General features: G+C 42.7%; 1 protein-coding gene across 4 annotated transcripts in view; it reads left to right on the top strand.

Annotated features, from left to right (window-relative positions):
• Positions 1-15,902, top strand: part of ttll9 (tubulin tyrosine ligase-like family, member 9) — a 49,439-nt gene that overhangs the window by 21,064 nt on the left and 12,473 nt on the right. For all 4 annotated transcript variants that reach the window (XM_059980414.1, XM_059980417.1, XM_059980416.1 and 1 more), the window contains one exon: positions 6,440-6,527. In XM_059980414.1, the coding sequence (XP_059836397.1) occupies positions 6,440-6,527 (88 nt within the window). The remainder of the gene's footprint in view (positions 1-6,439; positions 6,528-15,902) is intronic.

A 15,902-nucleotide genomic window follows, 5' to 3' on the forward strand; every position in this document is an offset into this window, starting at 1 on the left:
TTATAACTGCATCGATATGTTGGGACCAGGTTAGAGACCTCAGAGATCTTGACACCCAGGAACTTGAAACTGCTCACTCTCTCCTCTTCTGATCCCTCTGAGGATTTGTACGTGTGAAGAAGGGCCATACTGACTTTTCTGATCAGTGCATGGGGTCATTAAGTGAAACGACTTATTTTAACCACATTTAGTCAGGTTCTTGTATATTTGATTTCACTTTGCTACTAAATGAAGACAAACCAATATTGGTCACTTTATTTAACATAGAACATAGAAATCTACAGCATATTACATGCCCTTCAGCCCACAATGTTGTGCCGACCTTGTAAGCTACTCTAGAAACTGCCTAGAATTTCCCTAGCACATAACTCTCTATATTTCTAAGCTCCATATTTTTCCCATGAGTTGGCGTGGCACAGCAGCAGCAGCCTTTCATCCTGGTGTTACTTTAATTTAATTTTCTATTAAGTTTGATACACAATTTTCGATTAGGGCACATGGATAACAGAGTGGCTATCTACCATCACCAGATACTACTACAATACAGAGATCACCCAAAAGCAAACCTCCACAAAGATCTGCTTGCTGAGGGGAATGGGCCTACAATCCTCGGACTTGCCTGATGCTGGGAGCCAGAGTTAGAGACGTCGAAAGTGATGTGCGAGGAAGCAGAAGCGAGGCAAACGGGCAGGGGTCCATGCCAGGCTAAAAGCAAACCCTAGTCGGCCGGCTCTCCAGTCCATTCTGCTCTCCAGTGTCTGCTCCCTGGACAATAAAATGGACTACATCTGACTCCAACGTAATACTCGGCGGGAGTACAGAGTTTGCTCCATGTATGTCTTCACAGAGACTTGGCTCATTGATGGGATTTTGGACGCTGCCATCCAGCTAGACGGGCTAGCTTTGTTTCATTTGGACAGAGATACAGCTGTCTCCGGTAAGGTCCGCGGTGCCTGTGTTTATATTGACAGGGAATGGTGTAAGAACTCTGTGCTGGTTTCCAGACACTGCTCATTGTTAGCGGAGTTTGTGGCAGTTCAATGCAGACCATTTTATTTGCCACGGGAGTTCACCTCTGTCCTTGTATTCGGTGTCTACATTCCCCCAGCGCTAATGCTAAGGAGGCGCTCTGTGAACTGTATGGGGCTATTAGCGAACTGCAGAACGCACACCCTGATGTTCTGTTTATTGTCGCCGGTGATTTTAACCACGTGAACCTTAAGTCAGTGCTCCACAAATTCTATCAGTATGGGGACTTTGTAACGAGGGGGGAGAACGCAGTGGATCTGGTTTACACAAACATCCCCGACGCATACTGGGCAGAGCCCCGCCCCCACCTCGGATACTCAGACCACATCTGTTATGCTAATCCCAGCATACAGACAGCTCGTCAAGTGCTCCAGCCCAGTTCAGAAGCAGGTGAGAACCTGGCCAGCAGGAGCCATATCTGCTCTTCATGACTGCTTTGAGCACACTGACTGGCACATGTTCAGGGAGGCTGCAACCGATGGTGACTCTACCAACTTAGAGGAGTACACAGCATCAGAGACCGGCTACATCAGCAAGTGCATTGATGATGTTACTCTGTCCAAGACCATCACTATACGTGCCAACCAGAAGCCATGGATGACCGCAGAGGTGCGTGCGCTGCTGAGGACCCGTGACTCTGCCTTCAGAGCAGGCAACAAGGCAGCTTTAACAACAGCAAGGGCAAAACTGTCTCAAGCCATCAGAGGGGCAAAGCGTGCACATGCCCAGCTAATCCACAGTTACTTCCAGGACAGCGTTGACATGTGGCGCATGTGGAAGGGCATCCAGGACATTACCAATTACAAGACAACATCACCTGACTGTGCAGGTGATGCCTCCCTCCCAAATGCACTGAATAACTTCTATGCCCGGTTTGAGGCGGAAAATGACGTGGCGGCGAGGAAGTCCACCCCTCCTGCGAATGACCAGGTGCTGTGTCTCTCCGTGGCCGACGTGAGAAGAACCCTGTGTAGGGTCAACCCACGGAAGGCTGCTGGACCAGACAACATCCCTGGTAGAGTGCTCAGAGGATGTGCAGACCAGCTAGCAGATGTCCTCAGTGACATCTTCAACATCTCCCTGAGCAACGCCACCATTCCAACATGCTTCATGGCCGCCACCATCATCCCCGTGCCAAAGAAGTCTTCAGTGTCCTGCCTAAATGACTACCGTCCCGTTGCACTTACATCCATCACCATGAAGTGTTTCGAGAGGCTTGTCATGAGGCATATCAAGACCCTGCTGCCCCCCTCACTGGACCCCCTGCAGTTTGTGTACCATCCCAACCGCTCAACAGATGACGCCATTGCCACCACCCTCCACCTGGCCCTAACCCACCTGGACAAAAAAGACACATACATTCGTATGCTGTTCATAGACTTTAGTTCAGCATTCAACACAATCATCCCTCAGAAACTGATTGGAAAACTCAGCCTATTGGGCCTGAACACCTCCCTCTGCAACTGGATCCTAGACTTCATGACTGGGAGACCTCAGTCAGTCCAGATCAGAGGCAGCATCTACAACACCATCAGACGAGCACGGGGGGCTCCCCAGGGTTGCGTGCTCAGTCCACTGCTGTTCTCTCTGCTGACCCACGACTGTGCTGCAACACACAGCTTAAACCATATCATCAAGTTCGCCGATGACACAACTGTGGTGGGTCTCATCAGCAAGAATGACGAATCAGCTTACAGAGAGGAGGTGCAGCGGCTAACAGACTGTTAGCCAACAACCTGTCTCTTAATGTGAACAAAACAAAAGAGATGGTAGTTGACTTCAGGAGGGCATGGAGCGACCACTCCCCGCTGAACATCGACGGCTCCTCTGTAAAGATCATCAAAAGCACCAAATTTCTTGGTGTTCACCTGACGGAGAATCTCACCTGGTCCCTCAACACCAGCTCCATAGCAAAGGAAGCCCAGCAGTGTCTCTACTTTTTGCAAAGGCTGAGGAAAGTCCATCTCCCACCACCCCACATCCTCATCACATTCTACAGGGGTTGCATTGAGAGCATCCTGAGCAACTGCATCACTGCCTGGTTCGGAAATTGTACCATCTCAGATCGCAAGACCCTGCAGCAGATAATGAGGTCAGCTGAGAAGATCATCGGAGTCTCTCTTCCCGCCATCACGGACATTTACACTATACGCTGCATCCGCAAAGAAAACAGCATTATGAAGGACCCCATGCACACGTCATACAATCTCTTCTCCCTCCTGCCATCTTGGAAAAGGCTCCAAAGCATTCGGGCTCTTACGACCAGACTATATAACATTTTCTTCCCCCAAGCTATCAGACTCCTCAATACCCGAAGCCTGGACTGACACCTTGCCCTATTGTCCTGTTTATTATTTATTGTAATGCCTGCACTGTTTTTGTGCACTTTATGCAGTCCAGTGTAGGTCTGTAGTCTAGTATGGCTTTTTCTGTGTTTTTTTTTATTACATAGTTCAGTCTAGTTTTTGTACTGTGTCATGTGAACCATGGTCCTGAAAAACGTCTCATTTTTACTATGCACTGTACCAGCAGTTATGGTTGAAATGACAATAAAAGTTGACTTGACTTGACTCCATGTACCTATCAAAGAGGCTCTCAAAAGACCCTATTGTATCCGCTTACACCACCATGCTGGCAGTGCAGTCCACACACCCACCACTCTCTGTGTGAAAAACTTACCCCTGACATCCCCTTGATACTTATTTCCAAACACCTTAAAACTATGCCCCCTCCTGTTAACCATTTCAGCCCTTGGTAAAAGCCTCTAGCTATCCACATGATCAATGCCCCTCATCATCTTATACACCTCTATCAAGTCATCTCTCATCCTCCATCGCTCCAAGGAGAAAGGCCAAGTTCACTCAACCTATTCTCTTAAGTTACGCTCTCCAGTCCAGGCAAAATCCCTGTAAATCTCCTCTGCACTCTCTCTATCGTATCCACATCCTTCCTGTAGTGAGGTGACCAAAACTGAACTAAGTACTCCACGTGGGTCTAACTAAGGTCTTATATAGCTGTAACATTACCTCACCACTCTTGAACTCAGTCCCATGGTTGATAAATGCCAACACACCATACGCCTTCTTAACCACACTGTCAACCTGCAAAGCAGCTTTGAGTGTCCTATGGACACCAACCCCAAGGTCTCACAGATCCTCCACACTGCCAAGTCTTAACATTAATATTATATTCTGTCTTCAAATTTGACCTACTAAAATAAACCACTTCACACTTATCTGGGTTGAAGCCCATCTGTCAGTTCTGCATCTTATTGATGTTCTGCTGTAACTGCTGACAATTCTCCAGACTATCCACAACACCCCCAACCTTTGTGTCATCAGCAAACTTACTAACCCACGCTTCTACTTTTTCATCCAGGTCATTTATAAAAATCACAACGAGGAGGGGTCCCAGAGTAGATCCTTGTGGAACACCACTGGTCACTGACCTCCATGCAGAATACGAACCATCTACAACAACCCTTTGCTTCCTGTGGGGGAGCCAACTCTGGATCCACAAAGCAAAGTCTCCTTGGATCCCATGCCGCCTCACTTTTTGAAGGAGTCTTGCATGGGGTACCTTATCAAATGCCTTACTGAAATCCATATACACTACATCCACTGCTCTACCTTCATCATTGTGTTTTGTTACTTACTCAAAGAATTCAATCAGGCTCATAAGTCACGACCTGCCCTTGACAAAGCCCTAATCAGATTTTGTCTCTCCAAACACTCATAAATCCTGCCTGTCAGGATCTTCTCCATCAGCTTGCCCACCACTGAAGTCAGACTCACTGGTCTATAATTTCCTGGGTTATCTCTACTCCCTTTCTTGAACAAGGGAACAACATTTGCAACCCTCCAGTTCTCTAGTACTTCTCTCATCCCTATTGATTATGCAAAGACCATGGCAAGAAGCTCAGTAATCTCCTCCCTTGTTTCCCACGGTTGCCTGGGATATATCTCATCCAGTCCTGGTGACTTATCTAACTTAATGCTTTTCAAAAGCTCCAGCACATTCTTTTTCTTAATGTCTATATGCTCAAGTGTTTCAGTCTGCTGTAAGTCATCCCCACAATTGCCAAGGTCTTTTTCCCTGGTAAATACTGAGGCAAAGTATTCATTAAGTACCTCCCCTACCTCCTCCGACTCAATGCACACATTTCCACTATCACACCTGATTGGTGCTATTCTCATCCTGTTGCTCTTCACATACTTGTAGAATGCCTTGAGGTTTTCCTTAAGCCTGTAAACTAGGGCCTTCTCATGGCTTCTTCTGGCTCTCCTAAATCCATTCTTAAACTCCTTCCTATCAATCTTGTAATAATTTTCTAGAGCTCTAACAGTATTTAGATTCTTGAACCTTTCATAAGCTTTTCTTCTTCTTAACTAGATTTTCTACATACTTTGTACACCATCCTTTCCCTGCCTCAATGGAACATACCTATACAGAACGCCATGCAAATGTTCCCTGAACATTTGCCACATTCCTCCCATGGATTTCCCTGAGAGCATCTGCTCCCAAGTTCCTGCCTAATAGCATCACGTTTTCCCCCACCCCAATTAAATGTTTTCCCAAATTGCCTGCTCCTTTCCCTCTCCTGTGCTATGGTAATTGTAACTTGTGGTTTTATGGGTCTGACAGTCTTGAGGTTTTAACAGCATTTTGACTTCAAAAGTTTAATTTTTTTTGCACACTTTATTTATTCAAATGATGATCATGTAATCTTTAAAGGGGTAGCCACAATTCAACAAAACACTTTATGGACATATTCTAACCTGGGCTCTACCAGAAGAGGCAGAGAATGCATAGTTTTGTTAAACCCATCTAAAATAAGAGTTCAGCCCCAGTTCTGAGCACCACTTTAGGAAAGATTTGATGGTATAGTGGAGAGAACAGAAGAGACTTATTGAAATGGTTCTACGAATAAAAGATCATAATTACATGGATATGTTGGGGAGCCTGGGATTGTTTTCTTTGCTGCAAAGAGGATAAAGAGTTTTAAATTAATTAAGGGATTTGAGTAGAGTAAATTCATTTTTAAAATGTTTTCAGCAGCTAAAGGTCAATATTAAACTATTTAAAGTTCATGACAAAAATAAACCGGAGACAAGCATGAGGAAAATCATATTCATACAATGAACTCCTAGGATTTAGAGTGTCATGCTTTAGAGGCTGGTAAATGGAGAATCAACAGCTGCTTTTGGAGGGATATTAGATAAACATCAGAAGAAGGTAAAATCTGTAGTGATGTGGAGCAGCAGAAATATTGTTTGAAAGATATTCATGGAGCATCAAAACCAACCAACTCACTCAGAGTTCTGTCGCAGGTGAAGTAAAAGTGTAGAGTTTTTTCAGTAATGCCACACACTTGTTTAATTATCCCTTTGCCATTTTTCCCTCTGTGTAGTACATTCCTCTAAAAGCCTGGTTATATCGAGATGGATTTGCCCGGTTTTCAAATACTCGCTTCTCCCTGACCAGCATCGATGATAATTGTATCCTTTGCTATATCATAATAAAGTATAACAATCCCTGAAAACACTTACAAGGAGATTTGTGCATTTGCTGTAACTTACAATATTCAATATCATTTCCAGAACTACTGCACCTTTTATTTTACCTTTTAGTTTCTCACTATAGCCTCAGCAAAACCATGTTACCCATTTCACTATTTCCCATGGGATCTACTGTTTAACTTGCACAAAGAAAACATTTCTTCACAGTAAGATACAGCACTTTCTTTGCAAGTAGAGACTATAGATGCTGAAAATCTGGAGCAACATGGATAGGAGCTGGAGGTACTCAGCAGGTCAGGCAGTATCTACAGTATGGAGGAGAATGGACAGTCAGTATTCTGACCTGGAATGTTGACTATTTCAAAGTCCAAAGTAAATCGATGATCAGGGTATGTGTCACCATATATTACTGTGACATTCATTTTCATGCAGGCATGAACAAAGCAATACAATAGGATCAATGAAAAACTGCACATAAATAAAGGTCAGGAAGTAACCAATGTGCAAAAGAAGACAAACTGTGCAAATAGAAAAAAAGTAAATAAACAATATTTAGAACATGAGTTGTAGAGTCCTTGAAAGTGAGTCCAAAGGTTATGGAATCAGTTCAGTTGAGGTGAGTGAAGTTATTCATACTGTTGCAGGAGCCCAATGGTTGAATAGTAATAACTATTCCTGAATTTGGTGGTGTGGGACCAAAGACTCCTGCACCTCCTTCCTGATGGCAGCAGTGAGAAGAGAGCATGGCCTGGATGGTGGATGCTGTCTTCCTATGGCAGCACTCCTTATAGATGTGCATTATGGCGGGGAGGGTATTTATTATGATGTATCTACCACTTTTTGTGGGCTTTTCTGTTCTTATGCATTGGTGATTCTATACCAGGCTGTGATGCAACCAGTCTGGATACTCTCCACTGTGCATCTACAGAAGTTTGTCAAAGTTTTAGTTGACATGCACAAACTTCTAAGAAGGTAGAGCACTTTAGTGCCTTCTTTGTAATGACACTTACATGCTAGTCGCAGGACAGATCCTTTGAAATGATTATACTAAAGAATTTAAAGATACTGACCTTTTCCATCTGATTCCTTAACGAGGACTGGTTCATGGACTCTGGGTTTTTTTCCTTGTATAGTCAATAATCAGCTCTTTGGTTTTGCTGATGTTGAGTTAGAGGTTGTTGTTGTGGATAGATGCTCTATAAATGCTGTCTGACCCCCCCCCCCCCCCCCAAGTTCCTCCGGCTTCTTTGTTTGTAACTTCTTTGCTACTTGTTTCCTGCTGTGTAACACAGTATTTCCATGTAACTAACTCCAATCTATCAGCCAGTCCCTCAAGATTTCACTTCACTTTTGTGGGCTCTGATTCGTTATGAGTCCTCTGCCAGATCCGCACTCTGCAGTAGATGGAGGCCAACAGGTGAGTGAGTGGGCTGTTTGTTTGCATGTCCTTCATGCCTTCTTTGTGCTTGTCTTCCATGTGTTTCTGCCGAGGAGATTTGCTGGTTTGCTCAGATGCTTCTTTTCTAGTTCGAAGGTCTCAGGCCAAGGATTCCCATGAGTTAGTGAGGATGCTAATTTTTAAAAAATTGGTTTAGAGGACATTCTGTATACATTCCTCCTGGAAACTGCTTGCCTCAGTGGAGCTTGGAGTTGCGTGCCCATTTCATGAGTCTTGGGCATAAAGATGGTTTGTACCCATTCCCACACCTTTCCCACCACAGTTAGCTGACCATGATTATTGCATTAATATTGATACCATTAGTTGACATTAGTTTAGCTATCCTGCCATTGAGTTAGGTGATTTCTCATTCTGCTGATTCCATAATTCATGTCTCCTTTCTAGTTTTAATATACTTGGCTTTTATATTTTTATCTTCAACGTCTCCACCTCTATATCACTTCCATGCCTTGGGATCCGTATTTCTTCTCTGGCCCTGACATCAGTATTTGCTTGGAAACCTTGACTTCTGGACCCTCTTTGTTGCCCTACCATAACTCTTGGAACTTCTCAAATTGGGCAAAAATTTCTTATTTCATTTCACTTTTTCATTTGTACATGTGAATTATTAATTGTTTTGCTTCTGTCCTTTATACTCCTGTTAATGAAACTACTGATCCACAACAACTCCTATAGGAGATATATTAAATGGATTACACTTTTGAAGAATTGTATATTGTGTCTTTCTATTCCTCTCTTGCTTCACAAAAGGTATCAACTTCCAGTTCTCTGCTGCATGTGATCTGCTGATCTATGCATTTACCCTTGTCCACCCAATTGCCTCAACAGTTCTCTTCACTGTTAACTGCTGTTCTATTCAATAATCATGGAGCTCTTCCTTCAGTTATTTTTTCCTGGAGTGTGTGCCTTTAATTTGCATCTCTCTAGGGTGGAACCTTATCAAGCAACTTTTGAAAGTCTGTATCAGCTATCTCCTCTGGACATACCTAGGGTTAGAAAATGAGGTCCCTGTCAATAAATAGATTGCACAGAGTACAACATCAAATATTGTCTATACTTAAGTATATTTTTGTTGTAATAGGTACAGAGAAAGACCATTTAACTCTTCAAATTTAGTCTGCTATTCAATATGATCAAGGCTGATTGACAGTAGCCTCAACTCTGCACATGTTGTTTGCCTATGATATTTAAGGATTCTGTATCTCTGTCTTAAATAGGTAGGTCTTTTTAAAAAAGAACAGTGATCCCTATTTCTAGATTTTTCTACAAGAGGATTCTGATAGGGTGGTGTCTCCTCAGGATCATTCATATCCTTCTCGCTTTTTAAAACTCCAGTGGATACAACCCTAGCCTCTCTAACCTTTTCTTGTGTGACAACCCATTTGTTCCAGATGTTAATCTAATCAGCCTTCTCTGACTTGCTTCCAATGTATGTGCAACCAACCATAAGGAGACCAATATTATGAGACTAATCCCATATACAGAGCTCCAGATGTGATGCTACCAATGTTCTGTATAATTGAACCATAAATTCTCTAATTTTTATCCAATTCCCCCAATTATAAACAAATACACTCTTTTAGCCTTCCTAATTATTTGCTGTGCTTTCAGACCAACCCTTTGCAAATTGGGTATTAGAACACCTAGATACATTTATATCACAAAACTCTGTATTTTCTCACCATTTAGATAATATTCTATTTTAATTGTTCTTGGCAAAATGGAGTATTTCACATATTCCCACATTATACTTGCAGTTCGTTTGTGAGGAGGGGATTTCACTCAGGACCACTGCCTGAGTAGAGAAAGGCAGTGCCGGATCTTGAGAGCTTACTTAAGTTCTGAGCAGCGACCAATCCGGATATCAGAAGTTTGTGAAGAGGGGATTTCACTCGGGTCCATAGCCAAAGTAGAAAAAGACAGCAGTTGATAGCAGCAGTGTAATTGAGCTCTGACCAGCGACCTATCGGTGTTTGGGATTGAATAGCAAGTACAAATTAAAGGAAGATGGGCAAGCGTAGTGGCCATCATAGCAGCACCCATAGTCTGAGTGGACAGAGGTAGAGTAGTGAGGCTTTAACACTTCGCGGCTTCAGTCAGAGAAGGTAAAAAAGAAAAGCTCTAGGAAAGTTTTTTTTCTTGTCCCCATCTCTTCTTTACATCTGCTTAGTTAGGACGTAGAGATGCTAGGCAGGACAGCTGAATGCTCCTCTTGTGGGGTGCCGGAGGCAGTGAGACCTCCAGTATCCCCGACGACTACATTTGTGAGAAGTGCATCTTGCTGCAGCTCTAACAATCTGTGTTTGAGTTGGAGCTGGAACTGGATGAACTCCGGATCATTCAGGAGGCTGAGGGGGTGATAGATTCAGATTCAGTTTATTGTCATTTATAAACCACAAATACAATGCAGTTTAAAAAATGAGACAATGTTCTCAGGAATGATATCACGAAAAAGCACAAAACAGACCACACAAGAAAAACCACATAACGTTTGGTAATCCCCAATCCAGAGTCTGGAGGGGATGTTACGTATCGATATCGCGCTACCGTCTCAGCACATTCTCCGGAAAGGAACTACATAGAGAGGTCGTTACACCCAAGGTGCAGGACACAGGAAACTAGGTGACAGTAAGGAAGGGGAAAGGGTTCAAAGAGCCGGTGTAGCATACCCCTGTGGCTATCCCCCTCAATGACAGGCAACACACACAAAATGTCGGAGGAACTCAGTAGGCCAGGTAGCATTTATGGAAAGGAGTAAACAGTTGATGTTTTGGGCTGCGACCCTTCATCAGGACAACAACAGTTTAGATACAGTTGGGAGAAATGACCTAACAGAGGAAGTCAAAGCGGTTGGGTCTCTGGCACTGAATCTGCCTCTGTGACTCAGAAGGGAAAGGGGAAGAGGAGGTGAGCTATGGTGATAGGGATTTGTTAGTAGGTGAATGGACAGGAGGCTCTGTGGGAGGGAAAGAGATTCCCACACTGCACGTTGCCTCCAGGTGCCAGAGGCCGGAACATCTCAGATAGAGTCTTCAGCATTTGAAAGTGGGAGGGTCATGGTCCATGTAGGTACCAAATGACATGGGTAGGATGATTGACGAGGTTCTGCATAGGGAGCTCAGGGAGTTAGGTGCTAAGTTAAAGGGCAGGACCTCAAGGGTTGTGCTCTCCAGATTACTACCCGTGTCTCATGCTAGTGAGGCCAGAATTAGGAAGATTACACACGTGGCTAAGGAGTTGTTGTTGGATGGTCTACGTCCTAGGGTACTAAAGGAGGTGGCCCTGGAAATTGCGGATGCACCGGTAATCATTTTCCAATGTTCCTTAGATTCAGGATCAGTTCCTGAGGATTGGAGAATGGCTAATGTTATCCCACTTTTTAAGAAATGAGGGAGGGAGAAAACAGAGAACTATCGTCCTGTCAGCCTAACATCAGTAGTGGGGAAGATGCTAGAGTCCATTATTAAAGATGAAATAGTGGCATATCTAGATAGCAGTGATAGGATTAGGCCGAGCCAGCATGGATTTACCAAGGGCAAATCATGCTTGACTAATCTATTGGAGTTTTTCGAGGATGTAACCAGGAAGTTAGTCAAGGGAGATCCAGTGGATATAGTGTACCTCAATTTTCAGAAGGCATTTGATAAGGTCCCACATAGGAGATTGGTGGGTAAAATCAAAGCTCATGGCATTGGGGGGAAGGCATTGACATGGATAGAAAACTGGTTGGCAGATAGAAAGCAAAGGGTAGCGGTGAATGGGTGTTTCTTGGAATGGCAGGTGGTGACTAGTGGGGTGCCGCAGGTCTCAGTATTGGGACCACAGCTGTTTACGATTTATGTTGAAGGCATTGAACGATTTAGATGAAGGCATTGAGAATAACATCAGCAAGTTTGCTGGTGATACTAAGCTGGGTGGCAGTGTGACATGTGATGAGGATGTTAGGAGAATTCAGGGTGACTTGGATAGGCTGGGTGAGTGGGCAGATACGTGGCAGATGACGTTTAATGTGAATAAGTGTGAGGTTATCCACTTTGGGAGTAAGAACAGGAAGGCAGATTATTATTTGAATGATGTAAAGTTAGGTAAGGGAGAAATACAAAGAGATCTAGGAGTCCTTGTTCATCAGTCACTGAAGGTGAATGAGCAAGTGCAGCAGGCAGTGAAGAAGGCTAATGGAATGTTGGCCTTTATTACAAAGGGAATTGAGTACAAGAGCAAGGAAATCTTCTTGCATTTGTACAGGGCTGACCACACCTGGAGTATTGTGTACAGTTTTGGTCTCCAGGGTTAAGGAAGGACATCCTGGCTGTAGAGGAAGTGCAGTGTAGATTCACAAGGTTAGTTCCTGGGATGTCAGGACTGTCTTACTCAGAGGTTGGAGAGACTGGGCTTGTACACGCTGGAATTAAGGAGATTGAGAGGGGATCCGATTGCAACATATAAGATTATTAAGGGATTGGACAAGATAGAGTCAGGAAATATGTTCCAGATGCTGGGAGAGTCCAGTACCAGAGGGCATGGTTTGAGAATAAGGGGTAGGTCATTTAGGACAGAGTTAAGGAAAAACATCTTCTCCCAGAGAGTTGTGGGGGTCTGGAATGCACTGCCTCAGAAGGCAGTGGAGGCCAATTCTCTGGATGCTTTCAAGAAGGAGCTAGATAGGTATCTTATGGATAGGGGAATTAAGGGATATGGGGACAAGGCAGGAACCGGATATTGATAGTAGATGATCAGCCATGACCTCAAAATGGCGGTGCAGGCTTGAAGGGCCGAATGGTCTACTTCTGCACCTATTGTCTATAAGATTTTTGGATCACTGGGCTATCTTCCTGGGAACGTGGGATCTGTAAAAGGCACAGATTGTACCTGGACTGGAGGAGGACTAATAACCCAGCAGGAAGGTTTGTTAATGCTACACAGCGGGTTTAAATTAGAGTTGCAGGGAAATGGGAACTAGAGTGCCAGAACAGCTAGTGGAGAGGTTGTGGAGACAGATGCTGGTAAGACCTCAGACAAAGTCAGGAATCAGAAGGTTGAGCATAGTTGACTAATGTCTTGAGCTGCATATATTTCAGTACAAGAAGTACTATAGGAAAGGCAGATGATCGCAGGGCATGGATCAACACCTGAAATTATGACATTGTAACCATTCGTGAGACTTGGTTGCAGGAGGGTCAAAGCTTGCAGCTCAATATTCTGGTGTTCCATTGTTTTAGACATGGCAGTGTTGGGGGGGAATTAAAGGAGGAGGGGTGACGTTACTAGTCAGAGAAAATGTCACAACAGTGCTCGGTCAGGACAGACTGGAGAACTTGACCAGTGAGGTGTTACGGATAGAACTGTGAAATGAGAAAGGTATGTCCACCTTTAATGGGCTATATTACAGACCACACAGCAGTCTCAGGGATTTAGATTTACTATTTACAATTTTGTAGAGATTGCAGACTGTTGTGAGAAACATAAGGTTGTTATGATAGGTGATTTTAACTTTCCACATATTGACTGGGAATTCAAAACTGCAAAAGTACCAACTAGGACAGAGTTTGTCAAGTGTATTCAGGAGAGTTTCCTTCATCAGTACATAAAGCCCAATGAGAAACTGAACGGTGCTACATCTGCTGTTAGGGAATGTGACAGTGCACATGACAGAAGTTTGTGTAGAGGGAACACTTTGCATCCAGTGACCACAATGCCATTAATTTCAAAGTTAATATGCAAAAAGATAGGTCTAGGCCACAGGTTGAGATTCTAAGTTAGATAAAGACCAATTTTGATGGTAGTAAGCAATCAAGTTTATTTGTATAGCACTTTTCAAACACAAAATCGTTCAAAATGCTTTACATAGAACCAGATATAAAAATCAAACATCAAATTTCAGACAGTATATAAGAAAATAAAATCACACAAAAAATATCTATGACAAATAGAAGTTACAGTACAGGAGATTCTAATGAAAAGCTACAGTGAAAAGAAAACTTTTAAGCCTCGATTTAAAACAGCTTAAAGTTGGGGCAGATTTCAGATCCTCTGGAAGGTTATTCTGGGTATGTGGAGCACAGTAACTAATAGTGCCTCATCATGTTTAGTTTTGACCCTGGGGACGGTAAGGAGACCTGCCCCAGACAACATGAGAGCTCAGGAAGGTTCATAATGCAGCAAGACATCAGAGATAGATGTATTTTGGCCTTAGACCATTCAGTGCTTTATAAACCAGTAGTAAAATTTGAAAGTCAGTCCTCTGGACAAGAAGCCAGTGTAGTGATTTGAGAACTGGAGTGATGTGATCTACTTTCTTGGTCTTGGTGAGGACTCTAGCAGCAGCTTTCTGAATGAGCTGCAGCTCTCTCAGGGATTTTTTAGAGACTTGTGAAAATGCTATTACAGTAATCAAGCCTACTAAAAATAAATGCATGGGCTAGTTTTTCTAGATCTTGCTGAGACTTAAGACCTTTAACTCTTGCTATATTTTTAAGGTGATAGTAGGCTGACTTTGTAATTGTCTTAATGTGGCAGTTAATATTTAAGTCCATTATAACACCAAGGTGTCTGACTTGGTTTGTGATCTGTAATGACAGGAATTCTAAGTGAGCACTGACTTTTAAGCGTTCTTTTTTGGCACCAAAAACAATTACTTAAGTTTTCTCCTTGTTTAACTAGAGAAAAATTTGGCTCATCCAATCAATGATTTGTTCATTTATATGACGCTGTTATATAAATCTGTGTGATTTGCATAATTATGGTAAGATATTTTGTCGCTTACCATGATTTGAGCCAGAGGGAGCATGTATATGTTAAACAGAAGAGGTCCTAGTATGGGCCTTGAGGTACTCCACATGTTATTTTTGTTCAGTCAGATATGCAGCTACCAATCAAAACAAAATAGTCCCTGTCCTGTAAATACGATTCAAACCACTTTGAAATTGTATCGGAAAGTCCCATTCAGTTTTCCAGCCTGCCCAGTAATATGCCAAGGTCAACTGTGTCAAAAGCAGCACTAAGATCCAGTAAAATCAAAATTGAAATTTTATCATCATCATGGTTTAAGCAAATGCCATTTAAAATCTTGACCAGAGCAGTCTTAGTGTTATGCTGTTGCCAAAATCCAGACTGGAAAACATCCTTACAGTTGCTCGATGCCAAAAAGCTATTAAGTTGCTGATAAACAGCCTTTTCTATTATTTTACTTAAACATAGTAACTTTGATATAGGCCTGTAGTTATTAATTACTGAGGTATCTTGGTTGTTCTTTTTTAAAAGGGGCATAATAACTGCAATTTCCAGTGCTTTTGGAAAGCAGCCTGATAAAAGAGAAGTGTTGACTATTTGTAGAATGTCTGGTGCCATGCAATTAAAAACATTTAAAAAAAAAGATTGTAGGTAAAATGTCAAGGAAACAGGAGGAGGATTTCAGGTGTAGCACAAATTTCTTCTAAAATTTTATAGTCAACAGGTTTGAACTGTGTCATCAAAACTAAACTAGTTCTAATTTATCAAAATTTTGTGGATTCGGACAGTCTGTTTTCTGGCAAAGGTGTATTTGGCAAGTGGGAGGCCTTCAAAAATGAAATTTTGAGAGTACAAAGCTTATATGTGCCTGTCAGAACAAAAGGTAAAGATAAAAAGTGTAAGGAACTTTGTTTTCAAGAGAGGTTGAGGCCCTGGTTAAGAGAAAAAAGGAGGTGCATAGCAGGTATAGGCAGGTAGAAACAAATGAGGTACTAATAGAATGTAAAAAATGCAAGAGAACACTTAAGAAAAAAATCAAGAAGGCTAAAAGAAGGCATGGAATTGCTTTAGCAGACAAGGTGAAGGAGAATCCTAAGGGGTTCTACAGATACATTAGGAGCAAAAGGATTGCAAGAGACAAAATTGGTTTTCTGGAAGACTAGAAT

This window comes from Hypanus sabinus, chromosome 9 (assembly GCF_030144855.1).
Source record: "Hypanus sabinus isolate sHypSab1 chromosome 9, sHypSab1.hap1, whole genome shotgun sequence".
NCBI lineage: Eukaryota > Metazoa > Chordata > Chondrichthyes > Myliobatiformes > Dasyatidae > Hypanus > Hypanus sabinus.